We start from the raw sequence: 23,519 nt of genomic DNA on the forward strand, positions 1-23,519 counted from the left end.
AGACAAATTTACAATGGAATATATTGAAGTTGACATTAACATCTCCTTCCATGTATACCTCATCCACTGCACTTAATCCTACTCTCACTACATTTTATCGTCTTCTCATTAATAAGCCTCCATGCCCTGCACCAGCATTCCTCAGTGCTGTCAGGTGCCACATTGTTTATTTTCATAAATTGTACATCTTGATCAGATAGTCCATTAACAACTCGTTACATATTAATCGTTTCATCCTGAAAACTGTCTTTAAGAATGTTATTAATCAGGGTTCTGCTATCTTGCTGCACAAGAGATGGAAAATTTACCGTCGGAATCAGATTAAAACAACCAAATAATTATTCCAATAACATCTTTCCCGTCAGAATGCTGTAAGAAATCTGTATTGAACTCTTGAAAACTACTAACTATTTCTTACGGTCTTACAGGTTGCTCAAAAATGGATCTAGGTTTCTCATAAATGGTTGAAAGCTCTCTACAGGAGCTCTGTAGACAATTACACCTACCAAAGATGTAATCTGCAGGTATAACTCACAGGCACATGATTCTAGGTTCTGATCTGCACAAAACCTGTTTGTTTAAATATTTTTCCTTGTGTTCAACTTATACTGTTGCAACACCTCCTTTTTTCATGTTCCTCCTACTGGAGAATGATGCTAAGCTATATCTCTGATATTTAACTTCTCTATCCCTGGTTACGCGTTACGGTACTGAGGAACTGAAATTTGTCCGTGGAAGACATTGCACATAAAACATTTGTACGACTAATGCTGGCTTACTTTTCCAGTATGCGGTATTCGAAATCTGTTGGTTTAACGAAAGACGTTATGATTATCGAGTAGATGCCAGCCGGAATTGTGAGAGACGCATTCGCTCAGGAGAGACTGTAACAGAAATGTTGAGAAATATTAGCGTGTCACAGTGCGTAGAAAAGTAGGAGAGCAGGGACTGATTAAGAGTAAAACCTCTGGAAGATACAGTGGAAGAACTGATATCCATCAAAGAAGCAAATGAGTATCAGGAACAGCTTGGCTCAGATCATTCACAACATGTAATTGAATCAGTTATTATGAAAATGCAGATTTCAGTATTTTTGCATTCGCCACCTGTAGACGCATGTATCTGTGTTGAGAACGTCATGAGTTTTTGCCTTTAAAGCCAATAAAATCGTTGCCAAAATATTTAGCTGGTACGAAAATGTCATGAGTCCAGAACTAATGACTTTTTCATAGTATATCTTATCATTAGTTTTATGTCATATTTTTTAAATCACCGGAAGTAGCCTACGGTTTATGTCCCTACATTACCAATAATGAGAATTTACCAGTACCGATTTCATGATCTATTGTTGGCACCACCTTGTAAGACAAATCTAGTTTGGTTGTTGTCTAATCTTTTTATTAGTAGTGGCAATTTCATCAGAAAAGAGAGCATGGACTCAAATGAAGAGGGTAACAGCCACAACAAGAGGAAAGGCATACGGCATTATGACATACACAAACCCATCATAATAAAAAAGGCTAGATTACGAGGAGAAGCGTACATTAATTACGAAGGCCAAAACGTTGCTGCAACTGTAATGGGGAAAAATTGCAAGTAAGTATGATTTAAAAAACTAAATGTTGAACACATGTTTTGTACATGTATAGTAAAACATAAAGCCTATGTTTCCCTTGTTTATTCTAAACATTGCTTTCTTCTATGCCAGTTGTAAGGCTGTTTTGATGTCATTGATGAGATCGACAGAGCCCAGGTCCTGGAAACGTTCAAGTAATTCGGGAGCAAGGATGCACAAGATGGGTATCTACAAGGTCTTGTGGAAGTTACGGAAATTGCCCGCAGACGCCCAAGGAAGGATAATCCAAAAAGTAGGTAGAAGAACTTCAAATATCATGTTCAGGTTCAGAGAAAGAGAATACTAATATGTAAAACTGCATTTATTAGTATTCATGGCCTGAAGAGTGACAGGAGGATTCGAAGATTAGGAGGTCTCCTGGTTTTAGGAAAATCTCCTGTAGCTAACGGGGGTAAGAGAATGGAACGCAGAGTCAGTGCTATAAAAGGTGATGTTATTGATAAAATAAAGAAACACATTGAATCGTTTGAGGCAAAAATTACTCACTATGCAAACAGAGATATTAACTATGTGAAGGCTAGTTTGAATGTAAAGATCATGGATTCGCTATTTCTAGAGACGTTCCCTGATTTGGATGTTAAATATGCATTTTATTTAAAGTTTTTCCACGAAAATTATAGTTACAGGTTTGGTAGACCACATAAAAATGTTCGTGGTTACTGCGAGGAACATAAAACTAACTAAAAAACAGTTATCTTTGCGATTCAGCTAAAAGCGTGAGTGTTACTGAGCAAATGGTTCACATTCGAAGGACCAAAGAGGTCTATAAAAAGATAAAAGTGCAAGCAAAACGGCGATGTCGAAGGCATATTTATGGATTTTATGCAGAACGTTCCACTTCCCTGCATTCCAGTACAGGAAGTGTTTTATTTATGTCATCTCTGGGTCTTTACTTTCTGTATTTATGACCTTAAGATTGGCAAACCTCATTTCGTTGTATTCCGAGAAGGAATAGCCAAAAAGGGAGCTAATGAGATGTGTAGTTTCTTGCTTGATTTTTCGAAGAACATTACTTTGGTAAAAATATTAAGGAGATGCACATTCTCTCTGATGGTTGCCCAGGACAAAACTGTAACAATACAGTAGTCCGATTCCTAATGGCATTAGTAGAGCTTCGTATGTTTGAAAAAAAATTTTCAATACTTTCCTATCAGGGGGCACTCTTTCCTACCTTGTGATAGGGTGTTTGCACGTATAAGAAGAAAGTTACGAAAAACTGGCAGAGTTTGCACTGTGAAAAAATATATTGAACGTATTCTTCATTCTGCCAATAAAAAGAACTCATTCATTGTCAACTATCTTGATGATAAAAACAATGTTAAGAACTATAAGGACTGGTGACCAGATCTTTTTAAACGCAATTTCCAGAGTTTGGAAACAATGGGAAAAGACAGTTCAAATAAAGTCAACTTCAGTGTTTCACAGTACAATATGTTTGAGTATGACAGCCATAACCCAGGGGTATTAGTAGCCCAATCATTCGTTGATGAACTGACTCAAAACTTTCAGACTTTTCAAACCTCTAGTAAATATCAGATTCCCAACAACCTTTGGACATGGAGTGAAATGTCCTACAAACAAAGTTAAGACAAACTATATAAAAAACTGGAATAGTACATCCCAGAGGAGCACGAAAACTTTTATATTGATTTATTCACTTGGCCTACAACAGCTGAAGAAGTTGAAAATGTGTGAAACCTACAGAAAATGTTGCAACAATGCTCATATGTAGTGCTGATTACGTTAAAATGCTATTTGTAATTTGTGGTTATTAATAAATTTTCTCACTGTTCTATAGCTGTACTATTATTTATTTTAATTTGGTTCGTTAAAGTCATGGGTCTAAGATAAAAAAATAATTTGAAGAATGTGAAAACAAAAATTGATGATTTGAAGATGTAGATTTAATGGTTTCCAGGTACATCAGAGTATCAAAATCCAAGTACTTCATATCCTCTACCATTGAAGCATAAAACAGTTTGCTTTGGCTATCTTTTATGGACTTATGTCCATTTCATAATAACCGATTCAATGGTCATAATTACTAAATCGTTGCCGTTATTACACTCTTCATACGTAAAATAACCAGAGCTGTCATTACCGACGTATCCTATAATTATAGTGGTTTAAAAATATTAGTTTTAGTATATCGACTATTAGGTTTTTCTACATAGCAACAACAGCTGATTCAAATTGTGCGCTAGGATGGCTTTGTTTGTTATGACGAGTGAAGCTGCGGGATTGAATAGAGAGAGAGACTCCTGATGTCAGTTTCGGTAATACAGGGGCTTCATGGCTTCTGTAACAAAGTGTTCACTGTTCATAACATGTATCAGGAAAGCACCACAGATAGGATGAACATTATGTTGTTCCAGAAGGACGTTAGTGGTTCAGCGTCCGGCCTATAGCCAGCTCATTAAAGACACAGTGCAACTTCAGTTAGACAATAATGCGAACAGAAAGCACAATTTATGAACGATTTATTGAACCCCACTCGTACGGAGTATGTCCAAAAATGTGTGTGAAATCTTATGGGACTTAACTGCTAATGTCATCAGTCCCTAAGCTCACACACTACTTAACCTAAATTATCATAGGGACAAACACACACAACCATGCCCTCCACGACTGCAGCGCTTTAGACCGCTCACGTACGGAGTATGAATCAAGTTGTTAACCTTCTATATAAATAAAAACGTAAATGTTCGTTTACACAAAATCGCAAATCTCTGAAAGTTTTTCACCAGTTCCTTTGAACTTTGACAGAAACTTGCAGTCGAATTCGCGCGTATTTTTAAGGGTATATGCCTACTTGAGCGGCATATGGTACATATGGGATACGTTGTAATTAAAAATCTCATGTTCGCTTGTACAGAGTCATAAATCTCTGAAACTTCTTCACCGAATCCTTTGAAATTTTAACAAAAAGTTGCGTTCGAAGACGCCCGTGTTTCTATATACCTGCTGGAGCGCCATATTGTATTTAACTATATACTTTAGATACACAAAAAATAAAAAAGTAATACATATAATATACATAGTTACATACCATATGGTACTCCAGTAGCTATATAACAACACACATGTTTTGGAATGCAACGTTGTGTAAAACTTTCAAAGGAATCAGTGAAGAATGTTCGGAAATACAAGACTTTGGAGAAACGAATATGAATTTTTGCTAACCGTGTTCCTCCTTCACATTATACATGTTTAAATCTACGAAAGTTCTTCACCAATTACAGTGAAATTTTCACACAGTGTTGCATTTGATTACATACATGTTTCTGTAAAACTTTTAAGTTTCCGAAAATTTTTCATGGATTGCTTAGAAATTTTCATTCGAGTACTCGCATCTTTTTATATACGAATTTTTAATATGTATAATTTATAAATAAATATGTAATATATAAAGAGAGAACGTTTTTACCAAAACTTTTGAAACATTCTTGAAGATTGCCTTCAATTTTTACACAATATTCTAATGAACCTTCGGATGGACAACAGCTATATATTTGAATATGTACAAAATATAAATATGTATAAAGTGTACAATAGTGAAACGTTATTAGCAAATAGGAATGCTGCATTTATGGCTTATCGGCTTGTGAATTCAATAATACTACAGAATTTGAATTTATAGCAACAATAAACAAGGCTCAAGATCACTGAGAGTGGTGATCAGGAGATGGACATAAGGGTGGGAGAAAATAGCCATGTAAGGCAGAAGGGAGGAGTGGTCAGAGAGAGGAGACAAGAGGAGATAAAGAGAGAAGGGGAGAGAAGATGGACATAGAAAGGGGAGGAGTTCATGGGCAAAGAGAGGGGGAGAGAGAGGGTAGGACGACATGAAGAGAGAGAAGGAGGAAAAGACGAAGAAAGGGATAGATTGTGATTGACAGAGACAGGGGGTAAAGGAGATTAGGGCTTATACCCAATTTTCACACATATTAGAATCGTGTGCTTTCTTTCTTCTTTCTTTTCCACTTAAACAGAATGAGTGACAGCAACGCGTGGCCAGGTACAGCTAGTTTAACCTTATTAAGACACGAGAGGTAGGATAGTTATCTTCAGAGAATAATTTCTTATCATCATTTTGATTGCATTTTTCATATGTAAGAAACTATAAAGCATCGGAGGAATTGAGAAAGCTGATTCCCCTAGAAGCGAGCGTTTTTCCAAGTTGTGAAAATTATTAGCATGTTTGTATCGAAAGAAGTGACATTAAGGTTGACCTGGTAAACAACTACGTAAGAGACAAACAAGCCGACATGGCCTGCAAAAGTCCTTCGCGTGCAGAGAGATCACACTTAACTTGTTTTTATTCAGATAAAGTCAGTATTCTTCCACACTCCAGACTATGTGAAAAAGACTTACATGAATGTAAATATGTCGCTAAATGTCTTTGTCTAGCAGACTGAACGTTCGCAGTGAAGTGGTTTCTTACACGCAACTGCTTAACTGACTAGTTCAACGGTATTGAGGCTTGCTGATACAGTAAATTTTTATGAAGAAAACTGTTTATTTTGTCTTGTGTCACATGGGATGAAGATAAAAATAAAAAGCATCTGTTAAGAGAGAACTATTACAATATCGCGGATATCGCTTCCGAAGGTGGTGTTGATAAGGAGGTATTACTTTGCAAACGGTCAGTGAGTCGAGGTTTACAAAAATAAAACAGGACTTATGAGAATATTACTTCTCTCTCACTGAGAAAAAAAAGGAAGAGCAATCTACTCTCCGAAACAGCAACCTGAAGCTGTAGAAGGGATGAAGAGTAGTCTGGCTACGAAGAACAATTTCGATAAAAGAATCATTCAGTTGACTTGCGGAACATTAACTAACTAACTAACTATTAGCATCCATATTAGGCATGTGTATATTACTACTGTCGCTTATCCTATTTCCATTAATTTGTCTTTTCAGGCTTTCATTAGCTCTTGGATTTCAGCAAGAAGTTTTTCGGTCCATCTAGCATCCATTAGCCTGACTTCATGTCCCACTCATCTCCATTTTATTAGATTAGATTAGATTTACTTTCATTCCAATTGATGCGTAGTGAGGAGGTCCTCCAGGATGTGGAACATGTCAGAAAAACAACAATACATGACAAATATTTATGACTAAAACAAATAAGCTAATGTACCACTCCACAGGTCCCAAGTGGAATGATCGTCATTTTTTAATGAACACTAAGAGTCATTTTACAAATATTAATGCACTGAATTTAAAATAAAAAAGTTTTTTATTTATTTATAAGGTAATAAACATGTAATACAACTACTGTAATACTTATTTACAATGAACACATTACTGCACTGAAATGGTGCAGAAGTTAGATTATACTTACACACACACACACACACACACACACACACACACACACATTTTCAATGAACACATTACTGCACTGAAATTGTGCAGAAGTTATGTTGTACTTATATACAAATCAGTTGGTTTTACTAAGAAATTCATCAATGGAGTAGAAGGAGTTGGCCACAAATAAATCCTTTAGGCTTCTCTTAAACTGAATTTCATTGGTTGTTAAGCTTTTTATGGCTGCTGGCAAGTTATTGAAAATGTGTGAGGCTGAATAATGCACACCTTTTTGTACAAGACTAAGTGACTTTAAATCCTTGTGAAGATTATTCTTATTTCTAGTATTGATTCCATGAATTGAGCTGTTGGTTTGAAAAAGTGATATATTTTAATGACAAATTTCATTAAGGAATAAATATATTGGGAAGCAGTAGTTAGTATCCCTAGTTCCCTAAACAGGCTTCTGCAGGATGTTCTTGAGTTCACACCACATATAATTCTTACTGCACGTTTTTGTGCCCGGAAAACTTTAGCTTGGCTTGATGAATTACCCCAAAAAATAATCCCATATGACATTATGGAATGAAAGTAAGCATAGTATGCCAGCTTTTTCATTTTTATATCCCCTATGTCTGACAAAATTCGCATTGCAAACAGAGATTTGTTAAGACGCTTCAGCAGTTCTGTGGTGTGCTCCTCCCAGTTGAATTTATTATCAAGCTATAATCCCAAGAATTTAACACTGTCCACTTCTTCTATCTTCTTGTCATCGTATGTTAGACATATACTCTTAGGACACCCTTTACAAGTTCTGAACTGCATGTAGAGTGTTTTTTCAGAGTTTAGTGACAAAGAATTGGCTAGGAACCAGTGATTAATGTCCACAAATATTTTATTGGCTGATATTTCTAAGACTACACTTGATTTGCTATTTATTGCAATGTTTGTATCATCGGTAAACAAAACAAACTTGGCATCTGGTAATGTTAGTGATGAAAGGTCATTGATATACACAAGGAAAAGTAAGGGCCCCAAAATGGAACCTTGTGGGACCCCACATGTAATTAGTTCCCAGTTGGATGATGCCTGATAGCTTGATACATGTCTCTTTCCTAATAACACCCTTTGTTTCCTGCCAAAGATATAAGATTTGAACCATTTTGCAGCATTTCCTGTTACACTTATAATATTCTAGTTTACTTAAAAGGATATTGTGATTTACACAGTCAAATGCCTTTGACAGATCACAAAATATACCAGTTGCCTGCAATTTTTTGTCTAATGAATTAAGCACGTTTTCACTGTAAGTGTAGATAGCCTTCTCAATATCAGAGCCTTTTAGAAATCCAAACTGTGACTTTGACAGTATGTTATTTGAGATAAGATGGTTATAAAGACGACTGTACATTACTTTTTCGAAAATTTTTCAGAATGCTGGCAACAGTGAAATTGGACGGAAATTTGATGCTATTTCTTTATCTCCCTTCTTAAACAGTGGCTTAACTTCAGCATATTTCAGCCATTCAGGAAATATTCCACTGATAAACGACTGGTTACACAGATAGCTTAATATGTTACTTAGCTCAGAATCATATTCTTTAATTAACTTTGTTGATATTTCATCATATCCACTAGATGTTTTTGGTTTTAAAGATTTTATGATGGACATTATTTCTGTTGGGGTAGTGAGGGTCAAATTCATATTATGGAAGTTACTTGAAATGTCTGGTCTAAGGTAATCCATAGCAGCATCTACTGAACCTGACAACCCCATCTTTTCAGTAACAGTTATAAAATGTTTGTTAAAAAGTTCTGCAATACTATACACATCTGTCACCAATGTATCATTTACTCTTAATGCTATTATTCCTCTTCATGTCTGGTTCTACCGGTCTCCTCCTTCACCATATCCCATATTGTCTTTATTTTGTTATCTGATATGACTATTTTTTCCTTGTAATATATTTGCTTTGACATCCGTATTAAAGTCTTTAATATTTTGCAGTATTTCTTATAATGTGCTATAGCATCAACATTGGAAATGTTTCGGATTGACAGATACAGTTTTCTTTTTGTTTTACAAGATACCCCTATTCCTCGAGTAATCCATGGCTTCTTTGTAGACTTTGCTCTGACCATGGTAAGTTTTGAGGGAAAGCAGTGTTCGAATGAGGTAAGCACTTTATTAGCAAAAATGTTATATTTTTCATTCATGCCATGAGCACTGTAAACATCAGTCCAGTGAATGTCTCTGAGGAGTGTCCTAAAATAATCAATTTTTGGCTTACTGATTACCCTCTTGAGCTCAGATTTAACACATTTTATATCCTGTTCAGTATTAACATTTAACAGAAGGAACTGCATGTCATGGTCTGAGAGGCCATTGACTTTGGTTTTGTAATATAATTTTGTTCATTGGACTTTTCTATAAAGATATTATCAATGGCTGTTTGTGAGCAAGTGGCTATCCTAGTGGGGAACTTTATTTGTATTGCTACCTTAATATTACGAAGGCGTGCGGAAAAGTACTGCCTCCGAGTTTTTATGTGAGAGCTCATATAGTGATTTAAATAAATCAAATGTTATTAACATTCTACATCTTTATTCTTCATGTTTACATTATTTGCAGCCCTCTGCCGCTAGAGGGTTCCGAATTGTAGCGTATTACATGGTGGTGTGTAATGTAACTATGTTGGTGCGTGAGAAACAGCGTGTTCTAATAGAGTTTCGAATTCGAAGAGTTAGTTCACACTGACGCTGAGAAATTTGCGAAAATCCGACGCCTTGTGTCCACTGTCATCGATTATCCTCCATAAGTCCCGGCTTGGCCCCATCTGATTTTCATCTGTTTCCAAAACTTAAAGAATACCTTCGAGGACTGGATTTTGATAATGATGAAGCGGTGCAAGCAGAGGTGAGGTAGTGGCTCCACCAACGAAGTCAATCATTGTCCAGTTAGGAATCAACAAACTGGTCGCTCGTTGGGAGAAATGTGCTCGTCGCCAGATGACTATGTTGTGAAACAAGTATGTGGGCATGACGAATAAAATTTTAGAATGTTAATGACGTTTGTTTCATGCAAAAGATCTCCAAGAGTTTTGATATAAAAAATCCGGACGCATTAGTTTCAGCAGGCTTTCGTACTTCTTTCACGTAACTCGTTGAATTGAGTTACCTGAACCAATGATTTGTTTGCCTAGATCTCCAGTAGTTCTCACCATGCATATCTCTGCTGGCAGCTGAGTAACGCTGAGCTCTTGGACGGTTTCTGCGGTGGATTCCATTTCCAGATGTCACAATTTAAACATCGTAACACACAGTAGGTGTTAACGTTCCGTTTCAGACACTTAGTTCTGAAATACGTAGTTTTACTCTTCTGTTAATTTACGAGTATTTTCCAGTCAGTCATCTGATTGTATGCAACGCCTCTAAATTCAGAAATTCAGTTGGTTTTATGACTTCGTACTTAATTTCTATAATTTTCTGTTGGATATACACTCCTGGAAATGGAAAAAAGAACACATTGACACCGGTGTGTCAGACCCACCATACTTGCTCCGGACACCGCGAGAGGGCTGTACAAGCAATGATCACACGCACGGCACAGCGGACACACCAGGAACCGCGGTGTTGGCCGTCGAATGGCGCTAGCTGCGCAGCATTTGTGCACCGCCGCCGTCAGTGTCAGCCAGTTTGCCGTGGCATACGGAGCTCCATCGCAGTCTTTAACACTGGTAGCATGCCGCGACAGCGTGGACGTGAACCGTATGTGCAGTTGACGGACTTTGAGCGAGGGCGTATAGTGGGCATGCGGGAGGCCGGGTGGACGTACCGCCGAATTGCTCAACACGTGGGGCGTGAGGTCTCCACAGTACATCGATGTTGTCGCCAGTGGTCGGCGGAAGGTGCACGTGCCCGTCGACCTGGGACCGGACCGCAGCGACGCACGGATGCACGCCAAGACCGTAGGATCCTACGCAGTGCCGTAGGGGACCGCACCGCCACTTCGCAGCAAATTAGGGACACTGTTGCTCCTGGGGTATCGGCGAGGACCATTCGCAACCGTCTCCATGAAGCTGGGCTACGGTCCCGCACACCGTTAGGCCGTCTTCCGCTCACGCCCCAACATCGTGCAGCCCGCCTCCAGTGGTGTCGCGACAGGCGTGAATGGAGGGACGAATGGAGACGTGTCGTCTTCAGCGATGAGAGTCGCTTCTGCCTTGGTGCCAATGATGGTCGTATGCGTGTTTGGCGCCGTGCAGGTGAGCGCCACAATCAGGACTGCATACGACCGAGGCACACAGGGCCAACACCCGGCATCATGGTGTGGGGAGCGATCTCCTACACTGGCCGTACACCACTGGTGATCGTCGAGGGGACACTGAATAGTGCACGGTACATCCAAACCGTCATCGAACCCATCGTTCTACCATTCCTAGACCGGCAAGGGAACTTGCTGTTCCAACAGGACAATGCACGTCCGCATGTATCCCGTGCCACCCAACGTGCTCTAGAAGGTGTAAGTCAACTTCCCTGGCCAGCAAGATCTCCGGATCTGTCCCCCATTGAGCATGTTTGGGACTGGATGAAGCGTCGTCTCACGCGGTCTGCACGTCCAGCACGAACGCTGGTCCAACTGAGGCGCCAGGTGGAAATGGCATGGCAAGCCATTCCACAGGACTACATCCAGCATCTCTACGATCGTCTCCATGGGAGAATAGCAGCCTGCATTGCTGCGAAAGGTGGATATACACTGTACTAGTGCCGACATTGTGCATGCTCTGTTGCCTGTGTCTATGTGCCTGTGGTTCTGTCAGTGTGATCATGTGATGTATCTGACCCCAGGAATGTGTCAATAAAGTTTCCCCTTCCTGGGACAATGAATTCACGGTGTTCTTATTTCAATTTCCAGGAGTGTATATCTTACATATTTTACTCGCCTTTTAATTAATTCTCAGGCTATCTCTCAAACTTTCTGTACCTAATTCTTCCACTAGCGTCAACTCTGATCTGTAGTAGAGATAAAATGTGCAACACTGTCGTAAAAAAACGCAACTGATCCAACTACGTTGAATTTACTCGAATTCCATCTCCAAAGTTTAAGAATCTGAAAGCTTTCTTCTAGTGCTTAAAGGAGCAGTATTTGTGATATGGAATCCTCGTGCCTGATTCCTTTATTTCGTTATTTATTGTTCTCATGATAAAGTTAAAGTAAATTGCATCATTCACGTATTTTTACATTTGGCAACTTATTAAGGAAATCTCTCTGTATAACTGCATAAAACCCTTCATGATTCAGACAACACAGGGCGAGTAAGATCTTGTCTATCAGTGCAACAAGTTTCCGCCACTAGGTACGATCCAAAAAGGAAACCGGAGACAGATGAGCAGATAAAAATAGAAACATAGAAGGAGCAGAGAGAGAGAGAGAGAGAGAGAGAGAGATCCTACACGACAAGAAAGCATTTTAAACTAGTGAAAAGACGTAGAAAATACTCCCATTGGCAGCGATTTTTCTATATATTAACAAAATCGTCAAGTTTAAGATCGAATAGATTTTTTTTACGAAACAGTTCGACCAATTTATTATGAGGTCGTTTCCATTGCATTTAGCATTTTAAATTTGTGTAACAACCACCACTGCATTCCCAACGAGCACATTTACTTTTATTCACGTTACTTTAAGGTAGTTTTATTCACAAACATATTTTTACCAATGTATAGAGTCAATCTGAAGAGGAATTCCGCATTATGCAGCGCCACGTTATATAGTTTCGTTATTACATAAAGATCTTCAGTGGAATTTTTGTACAGTTTGTTTCTCAAAAATTATTTTTACTTGTTGACACTACTGTCACATATTGCTGCGTGATATTGATTCATTTTTCCCACCAATTCATCGTTGATTTCATTTAGAGTGTACTGGCACATGTGCTAGGAGGAAAGCTTTGCACTTTTCTTAGTAGGAATGTGTTCTCTGAGTGACGTCTCTGGGTCCTCTTTGTCAGCAGAAGGCAGTCGTGAATCTCATTAGGAGGGACAAAGGTGCCCTGGGAGCTGGGAGTTTTTCACTGCAGTAGGGCCTCTGCCATCCCAGGGAATAACTGAGCGCAACATTTTTGCCTATTCTGTTCCGACATCAAAGGACGAGAAACCGAGGCGCCAAATGGCCAAGGTAGGAAGGTCCGTTGGTTTCGCTCCAAAATTTGATGTACCCAGATGATCTGAGTCGCCCCACGACCGTGCTAGGCGTGGAGACCAATCGAAGAAACACTGCTACATCCTAGTACCAACCACTTATTTGTTAGGGTACATTTTGCATGCTAAGAGTGGTACGTTTCTGCCAGAGTTTCCCCGTTTTTACATGAAATAAGCAATATTTCCGTCCATCACATTGGCAACAGCATTGAGTCATCCCCTCCATATAGACCTTTTGGATGGAGATCTATGTTTCGTGGTCATTCAGTCGACACTCAACATAAGAGTGACTCATCTCATGCCCGCTGTTTGCTGCTGACGAGCGCATGGTTTGCTGATTCTCGAGACTGTAAGTGTCGCAGTTGTGGTAGTGGAATCAATATTCTAAAGTGCTTGCTACTTGCTTACTTTGTCAAAATACTTGTTTACTTTGGTTTAATTTGTGACGTCTTGTCGTATCTTTTGCATTGGTGAGCTGCACAGATGAGCAGATATTGTTGTGCTTTTCCGTACAGTCTTCCACATTATTTGGCACCTCCCCACAGTGAAGGTATCACTTTGTAATTTCATTTGAGTTTCAGAGAACTTTGCTCTCTTTTAACTTAGACTGTGATTTTTGTCTGTTAAAGCAAATTGATATCTGTTAATCTCAGTCTTGATGTACATGATGATCCTTTATACTGTGTTACAATTTTTCCAAGGTTACGCGACCCACTAATAATAAGTATAAGGTGGTGCACACTTAAGCTTCTTGTTCTCACGGTGGCGGCGTTATCGTTATGCATGGTGACCAAGCTCAGTGATCAGTTATATTAAGAATTCAGAGAAAAGAACGAGAATTGCACTCGATATTCTTGCATGTTCAAAGATTTGTTTTATAAAGAACATTGCACTTTCGCTCTTCGAGTCCGATGCAGAACAGGGCGATCCTTTTGGTTTCTTCTGATATCGCGCTGTTAGGACGTTTAAGGAAGACATATCTTGTGAGTGCAAAAGTTGTAGCAACTACTTTTGTCCTATTTTGTAGCTTGCAGATTAATCTGCAAGTCTATCGTTCACGTTTCCCGTCTCTCTGTAATGTCTCCACACGTCAGACACACCAGTTTGAGTGGTTTGTGACCGATCGGCTTCATCTTGATTTGTATGACTAGCTGAAAGTAAAGCCCCTGTCCTTGCTCTATCAAAATGTTGTATGTCTCTACGTGGCATGCTACTGCAGTGCCGAACAGAAACTGAATGAAGCTGCTGTTGATACTGGACTACTCGCGGTGTTCTGCTGCGGCAGCGTTTTACGTTTACGTGACTGTAAAACGGCCACAAAGGATGCCAGTTGTAAACCACCGTCCGGTATATGGGCTCTAACTGGATAATGTAAGAAGTGTCTAGGTCAATGAGGCCTCTTGTATCGTAGACTACATTTTACGACAGTATTCCAAGCTTTTAATGAGCAGTGTAGTAGAAATTCGGCGTCCTATCCCAGACTGGAGTCAACAAGCATGACTCGACATTGTACAGAAAACGAGCATAGATGGAGGCCACGTCTACACTCTGAACGTATTAAAATATGACGATGTAGAGTCAACTTGTTGGCCACGATGGACAACACTGAAAGAGCAGTGTTTCCCAGCATAGATGGTAAAGTTCTTGTTCTCGGCAACACTGAAGTAGCAGTGTGTCTCAGTATAAATGGTAAAGTTCTTGTTCGTGTTTAGCAATAAGTCTTTATGTAATTTTTTTATCATGACTCCTGCGATTGCTACAGTTTGTTTATGTTTATTTGGAGGGGGGGGGGGGGGGGAGGAGAATGTCAGGGGTGTGGGTAGGTGATTGATACTAGACGCACTTCGCCGATCTCTTTTTTGCTGGACATGATTGTCTGTGTGCGCACGTTTGCCAGTCTCACAACTGCTTGATGCAATGATTCCACGTTACATGAGCATACTGCCTGTTTTGCAAATGTTTTAGATAACGAAGTGCAGCTACAATCAGCGCGAATCGTCAGCAGATCCTGATTTTTCACTTTCAGAAGCGTAAAACATGTAGTGTAAGAAACTGTATTGTGTCTTTCCCCTAAAATTTTCTCATGGCGCACTACCTCATTTTCTTTTGGCTTTCTGTCCACGAGGTGTGTAATAAATTTAGTTGCGAGTTTATGTCTCTATCATTAAGGAACCCAATAGTTTCTGCCAGCTATTTAAAGTTCCAAATGGTGTAGCGAATCATATTGTGAAGTGAGGTGTGATTTTTGTGTGTGGCATGAGAACGATTTAGGGATGTTGTCTTCTGCATAATCAGTGAACACACTGCAGAGGTTATTATGAAATTTTTGGCTTACAGTCAGGTGTGGATTATGTCCTTACGTATTTCCTGGATTGTTTTGAGGATTTGGCATATATCAGCTGCGCCAATTGAGTGCTGAGCTATCGTGACCATAATTATGTTACGAATTGTGTCCTCTTCTGTGTTATTCTCGCCGGCCGAAGTGGCCGCGCGGTTCTGGCGCTGCAGTCTGGAACCGCGAGACCGCTACGGTCGCAGGTTCGAATCCTGCCTCGGGCATGGATGTGTGTGATGTCCTTAGGTTAGTTAGGTTTAACTAGTTCTAAGTTCTAGGGGACTGATGACCTCAGCAGTTAAGTCCCATAGTACTCAGAGCCATTTTTGTGTTATTCTCGTACATTCATCAGCCTATATTGCTGATTCGTGTTGTCTAACTTTGATCATGCCTCCCACTCTGAACTTACTACGGATAGAGCACATCTTAACATCGACCATCACATGGACAGACCTAAGGTAGAGCACCAGTAATTCGTCTAACTTAAGATTTGGGGAGGTAACGAGATGCAAGATAATGAGTAACGAGTTTGACTCTCAGGATTGGCACATAGATTTTGATTTGTGAGTAAATAAATTGAACTAAGACATCAAGGTGAAGTACATTTATAATAAATTTTCCTTGGTCGCGCAGTCACTTCCATTCTAAGGTTTAATCATTGTGATACATCAAGACAAGATAATCTTGTGCTGGGATAATGTTGGGCATAGTAGCACAACTTTCCAGTTGATTTATACGCCTATTTTTGAAGCAGACAGCCTGCAGGAGACGCGAAGAGAGTCCAGAGCAGCGGGTGCAGAGGTGATCAGTGACCAACCTGAGCCGTAAGCCACAAAGAGGTCGCTGGCATGCGACTCGGGCCAACTCCGTGTTGGCCAACACAAAACACGTGTCGATGTAACCCGACCATCGCAGAGCTCTAAGCCACAGACGTGACCGTCCTTGTAAACGAATGTAGCCTTACGCGATGGCCGGCCGGTGTGGCAGTGCGGTTCTAGGCGCTTCAGTCTGGAACCGCGTGCCCGCTACGGTCGCAGGTTCGAATCCTGCCTCGGGCATGGATATGTGTGATGTCCTTAGGTTAGTTAGGTTTCAGTAGTTCTAAGTTCTAGGGGACTGATGACCACAGATGTTAAGTCCCATAGTGCTCAGAGCCATTTTTGAACCTTACGTGATCTGAGCTGTTTTCAGAAGAAGAAAATTTATTAAAGCTGAACGGAAACGACGACTGATTGCTGCTCTTTACCATTTTCAAAGTTATTAAGAATACTCTGAAAATCAAGCCCTTTTGAAACACTTTGTGGGGTTCATGTACAATTAATTTGTTTTAAAAATAATTTTTCATAGCCATTTATTTTTCAGTGTAAACAAGAAGCAGAACCCACTATTTAGTGGTGCAACGCATATCCGCATCTACTGTTCTCTAAGGCATACTTATTGAGTAACAATTACATCTGATCCATTGAGACTGAGCCGTGAAAGTCAGTTCCTCGATCTATTAACGCTCGGTTATTTTTGCCGATCGATACAGGGAATTTCTCTGCTCTGCCGAAAAGGAGCAGGATGAGCGGTTTTGAAAGAAGAGTCGCCGCGAGGGAGCTAAGACGAGGGCGCTACAATGAGTTGGGCCTTGGTCCTCGTACTGACGGTGCGGCGTGAACGAGGAAGCAAGGTCCGCTTGGCCACTATGTATATGGAACGTTAGTGTACCTGCTGCGGAAACTGAAGGGATCTGTACTTCAGCGAGGAAGGATCTAAAACTAATTCATATTGGCCGACTTTCGTCGACCTTACGGAATCTGTGGCGCTGACACCAGCCTTACGTAGCAGCCAGTGTCAAACGAATTTAGGATTGAAGCATCAGCACCACCTGATGATGGCGGAACGGTTATTCGCCGAAATGTCGTGAGCATTCCACGATCGTATCCAGCTGGACGCCGGAGAACCCTTCAAACAGTATTTTACTGATTTCATCCACGAAACTGAAAATTCCCTACCTGGATCTGGAGCTACGGTTGGTTAATTGCTGAACTACGTCTTTAGTTTAGTCTAATCTGACTACATTACTTCCAGTCTCATTACATTGAAGATTACATTCTATTCTACCGATATTTAATTTGGTTAAAGTTTTCTGCAGTGCTGGGTCTCCTTTTTTCCTACTCGGACCACTCTATGGATTTCTCATCAAACATTCTCAGGTTCACATATGTGACAATTTTCCGCACGTTATTCATGATCTCTACATTTTCCCGAAGTTGCTAATAAATCCCAGGTCAGTCTTCTATCTTTCAGATCTTCTCTGCATCTTCACAGCATTTGGTGCTCAACCATTCACTTAGCAGGATCAATGCCCATGAAATCAGTTTAGTTTGGACCATGGCTCCTAGGTTCTGTACAAAATATTTTCTTCATGCTACTGTCTCCTCTCGACTCTTCTTGTCATTCATGAGGTTTTCCTCTGGGTTTCAAGTACTTTCAACTGTCTATTTCTAGGCAAGTTAATTGTAAAATTGGATAGGTTACTGCCTCCACTTCGTATGCTTAAGGGTTGCCAAAACCAGTCTCGAGTGCTAAATGGTTCAACGATTTTTTCTGACTTCTTTCTAAGACCGTTCCTAAAACTAAAACCGACAAGCCACCTGCCAACCTTAAGGGGGAAGGGCTGGAATCGGTTCGCCCGTCGAAGCAGCCCTCCCCCTACGAAATTGGCAGGTCGGCACCTAGTAAGGGCGCTGATGACGGTGATGTTGAGCGCCCCATATCCAACATCTTCATCATCGAAAAAGAGTGATCGAATTAGAACATGTGACACATGCGTGGATTCATTCGTACGTACCGACACAGCTGCGTGGTCCGTGGCCGAAGGGCGCGTAGCAGTAGGGGTGTCGGGTGCGGCAGGCGTCCTCTGAGAAGCGCTCTGGGTCGAAGCGGTCGGGCTGCGGGAAGAAGCGCGGGTCGTGGTGCAGGCCTAGTGTGGAGACGAACAGCGGCGTGCCCGCCTCCAGGGGAACCCCCGCACCCGAACCTGCGCACGCGTCCAGGCTGCGCGGCCGCCGGCAACGCCGCTCCACGTACGGCAGCGCCGGGTACTTGCGCAGCGTCTCTGCCACAGATGATGTTTATCTGTTACTGATGCCTCAGCCTCGACAGCACAGCCTCACTGCAATAATATTTCCCCTGGAAATCACTTTTGAATTCTGCCCTTCTTGGTCATAATAACGTATCCACCGCACTCTGATACTGTAAAGGCGGTAGTTTGTTTTCATACTCCCTTACATCATACGGTCCATCCTTTACCGTGCTAAAGTTGAGTGGATCTCCGCCCCTCCCAAGTTCTATAATCCAGTCAGATCCTGGAACTCCACGCACTCCGCCCCGACTTCTGTTTCCGTTTACCTTCTCCCACCAGCATTCTTCACGAACTCGTCAAATTTACACCTCTCCTCACTCATATTGAACACCTCCAAACAATCTACACTATCCTCAAACTCGACTCGAATAATCCTACAGTTTCCCCTCTACTTTCCCGTCCTCATACGGTGCTGCGCCTTTACCAACACATCTCACCCACCCTGCACCTTACACCCTCCACGTACTCTCCCAAAGAAACTTCAATCATCCCCCCTCCCACATGATGAACTCCATTCTGATGTTTACCCATCCTACCAGCTATCAGTCTACTCCACCCATTCCATCTCATCAGGGCTACCTCTCCCTCCCTTACCCACATTTCTTTGCTCCTTTTTCCCCCCATCTGCCTTTCTTTCTCCACCAATACCCTTTCCCCAACCACCCCTACCCATCTCTACTCCATCCGCTCTTCTGAACCAACAACCACTCCTACCCCATCGATACTCTGCATCCGTCCTCCATCCTTATATCACCACATTCCTACCGTGCTCGCATATCAACCTTTTCTCCTTCAACAACAGACACCCTATCCTAAGGCAGGTCCTTACACATTTTAGTGCCAGGAAAGTGCTTCTTTTAGATATCAGTGTCTCGGCGTCATGCTCAAATATTTTTAAATGTGCTCTTAAAGTGTTTCATTTTACCTTTTATTCTTAGTGTTTTTAACTTAAAGTGCAAGAAGTTCTATCTCTTGCATATTCATAAAAATTTCCATTTCATTTTCACCTTTAAAAAGTTTAAAATTCATTGTAATATTTCACTTTTCTGTTTCTTGTTTTTTCGCCTCATTTAATTTCTGCTGTCAATTGGCTGCAGAGTGGGTTGACTGTACTGCTGAAAGTCCACCCCTCACCCACATGGGGCCGGGGGTGATGAAATACGAATACAGAAAAAAAATTTCTCTACATCTACGAGCTGGTCTGCTGGAACTTGATTCAGGCGAATCCAGAAAAATTTAAAACAACTGAATGTCTTCAAAATGTGAACTCGACACTTTACTTAGCACTCAAAACGCTCATACATCACAAAAATGTGCGCTGATGTCCGCATTGACTACGCAGTTTGACAACGTTCAAATGCGAAAATGGCGTGTTCATACATCGCCCCTACGCGGAAGCACTTTGTCATACAGTGCGCTGGGAGAATGTATCTCCGTACCTAATGGGTTGCTGTCTTAGTTGACTTTCGACAGCCGACCTGCACATTTCGATCGTTTTCGTTGTTATACACACATCAAAAAATGTTTTGCACAGAAAATTGGAATAGAGATCAATATAAACAGCATTTCCGCTCTTTATATTGCTCATGAAAACCACACATTGCATGTTGTACCACCATACAGCGAGACCTTCAAAGGTGGTGATCCAGATTGCTGTATACACCGGTACTTCTAATACCCACTAGCACGTCCTCTTGCATTGATGCATGGCTGAATTCGTCGTAGCATACTATCCACAAGTTCATAAAGGCATTGTTGGTCCAGATTCTCCCACTCCTCAACGACGTAGATCCCTCACAGTGGGTGGTGGGTCACGTCATCCATCAACAGCCCTTTTCAATATACCCCAGGCATGCTCGATAGTGTTCATGCTGGCCACTCTAGTTGAGCGATGTCGTTATCCTGTAGGAAGTCATTCACAAAATGCGCACGATGGAGGCGCGAATTGTCGTCCATGAAGGCGATGGCCTCGCCAATATACTGCCAATATGGTTGCACTATCGGTCGGAGGATGGCATTCACGTATCGCACAGCTGTTACGGCGCTTTCCATGACCACCAGCGGCGTACGTAGGCCTCACATAATGCCACCCCAAAACAGCAGGGAACCTCCACCTTGCTGCACCCGCTGGACAGTGTGTCTAAGGCTTTCAGCCTGACGTAGTTGCCTCCAAACACGTCTCTGACGATTGTGTGATTGAAGGCATATGCAACACCCATCGGTGAAGAGAGAGTGATGCCAATCCTGAGCGGTCCATTCGCCATGTTGTTGGGCCCATCTGTCCCGCGCTGCATGGTGTCGTGGTTGCAATGATGGATCTCGCCATGAACGTCGGGAGGGAAGTGGAGCATCATGCAGCCTATTGTGCACAGTTTGAGTCGTAACACGATGTGCTATGGCTGCACGAAAAGCATTATTCAACATGGAGGCGTTGCTGTCAGGGTTCCTCCGAGTCATAATCCGTAGGTAGCGGTTACCCACTACTTTGGGCGGCCTGAGCGAGGCATGCCATCGACAGTTCCTGTCTCTCTGTATCTCCTCCACGTTCGATCAACATCGCTTTGGTTCACTCCGAGACGCCTGGACACTTCCCTTGTTGAGAGCCCTTTATGGCGCAAAGTAACAATGCGGACGCGATCGAATCGCGGTATAGACCGTCTAGGCATGGCTGAACTACAGACAACACGAGCAGTGTACCTCCTTCCTGGTGGAATAACTGGAACTGATCGGCTGTCGGACCCCGTCCGTCTAATAGGCGCTGCTCATGCATGGTTGCTTACATTTTGGGCGGGTTTAATGACTTCTCTGTACAGACAAAGGTACTGGGTCTGTAATACAATATTCACAGTCAACGTCTATCTTCAGGAATTCTTGGAACCGGGGTGAAGCAAAACTCTTTTTGATGTGTGTATTTCTACTACTGTGGATTGGCATCACAGTTTCCGCTCTCCACTGATGCAGGAACCATTCTGCATAATCAGACACATGTGAAATCATCCATTGTCATTGCGCTTATGTCGGAAGAGGAAATGTTAAAAATTGTGCCTGAGAGGGCTGCAAGAACCGCTAGCTATTAGAGTTGCACAATAAGGGGAATGAAGAAAGAGGGCAACATCCAACAGCAAGAACCTCCTAGAGCTTCACCAACATTGTGGAACACACAGAAGAAGCACAACAAAGTTTTATATTTAGATAATAGTGATGAAAAGGTTGTAGGGGGCTGACACAAAATTTCCACAGGAGACATTCTTTACTTTATCTTGTAAGAAATATAGTAATCAAATTTTCTAATTTTTTGTTTATGACAGCGTACAGTCGGACTTGTTTTGCTTAGGTTGACCCTTTGTTAATGCGGCTGTTTATTTTTCAGTACTATAGTGAGAATGTATTAACTTAGGACATCTGTATTTGTCGAATTATTGATTATCTATGTTACTAACCGACAAATCCAATTCATGCTTCATGGTTCATAATTCATAGTCTTACATGCAGCTTGCCTGTCTAACGGCTTCTGGGGCCAATAAAAATTTGATTTTCAATATTTCATATACAGTAGTTATTGACCGAATGATAATATTTTAAATGCTATTATAGCCTACTAATTAAGATGTATAATTTTACATCTACATCTACATCTAGATACATCCTCAACAAGCCATCATAAGTTGTGTGGCGAAGGGCACCTTGTACCATTAGTAGACATTTCCTTTCCACTCGCAAATGCCTCCATACGAAACCTAATTTCTCTAATCTTGTCTTCGTGGTCTTTTCGTGAAATTTATGTTGGCGGCAGTAGAATCGTTCTCCAGTCAGCTTCAAATACCGCTTCTCTAAATTCTCTCAGCGGTGTCCCTTCAGAGATGCCCCTTCGAGTTCCCGAAGCATCTCTGTAATACTTCAGTGTTGACTAAACCACGGGTAATAAATCTAGCAGCCTGCTTCTGAATTGTTTCGATGTCTTTCTTCAATCCGCCCGGTGTGGATCGGAAACGCTTGACCAGTATTCGAAAATGGGTCGCACTAGTGTCCTATATGCGGCCTTCTTTACATTGAACCACACTTAAATTCCCCCAACTGAAGTTGGCCATTCTGTTTTCCCGCTATAATCGGTACATGCTGGTTCTATTTCATGTCGCTTGCACCTGGATATTAATCGACCTTACTGTGTCAAATAGCACACGACTGATGCTGCATTCGAACGGTACTGGATTATTTTTTCTACTTATCTCCATTAACTTACATTCTTCTACATTTTCAACAAGCTGCCATTCATCATACCAACTAGATATTCTACGTCATCTTATATTCTCGTATAGTCACTCAACGACGACACCTTCCCGTACACCACAGCGTCATCAGCAAACAGTCACAGATTGCTGCTAACCCTGCCCATTAGATCATTTGTGTGTATAGAGAGCAAATGGTTTAAAATACGGTATGACGAGAAATGGAAGAGAATGTAGATGAAGATGAAATAGGAGGTATGATACGGCGTGAAGAGTTTGACAGAGCACTGAAAGACCTAAGTCGAAACGAAACAAGGCCCCAGGAGTAGACAACATTCCATTAGAACTACTGAAAGCCTTGGGAGATCCAGCCGTAACAAAACTCTACCATCTGGTGAGCGAGATGTATGAGACAGGCGAAATTCCCTCAGACTTCAAGAAGAATATAATAATTCCAATCCCAAAGAAAGCAGGTGTTGACAGATGTGAAAATTACCGAACTATCAGTTTAATAAGCCATGGCTGCAAAATACTAACGCGAATTCTTTACAGACGAGTGGAAAAACTGGTAGAAGGCGACCTCGGGGAAGATAAGTTTGGATTCCGTAGAAATATCGGAACATGTGAGGCAATACTGACCCTACGACTTACCTTAGATGCTAGATTAAGGAAAGGCAA

The 23,519-nt window shown here is 41.3% G+C and overlaps 1 protein-coding gene across 1 annotated transcript in view; it reads right to left on the minus strand.

Annotated features, from left to right (window-relative positions):
* Positions 1-23,519, minus strand: part of LOC126095515 (cytochrome P450 6k1-like) — a 187,719-nt gene that overhangs the window by 14,232 nt on the left and 149,968 nt on the right. The window contains exon 8 of the mRNA XM_049910300.1: positions 18,322-18,588. Coding sequence (XP_049766257.1) covers positions 18,322-18,588 — 267 coding nt within the window. The remainder of the gene's footprint in view (positions 1-18,321; positions 18,589-23,519) is intronic.

This window comes from Schistocerca cancellata, chromosome 8 (genome assembly GCF_023864275.1).
Source record: "Schistocerca cancellata isolate TAMUIC-IGC-003103 chromosome 8, iqSchCanc2.1, whole genome shotgun sequence".
Taxonomy (NCBI): domain Eukaryota; kingdom Metazoa; phylum Arthropoda; class Insecta; order Orthoptera; family Acrididae; genus Schistocerca; species Schistocerca cancellata.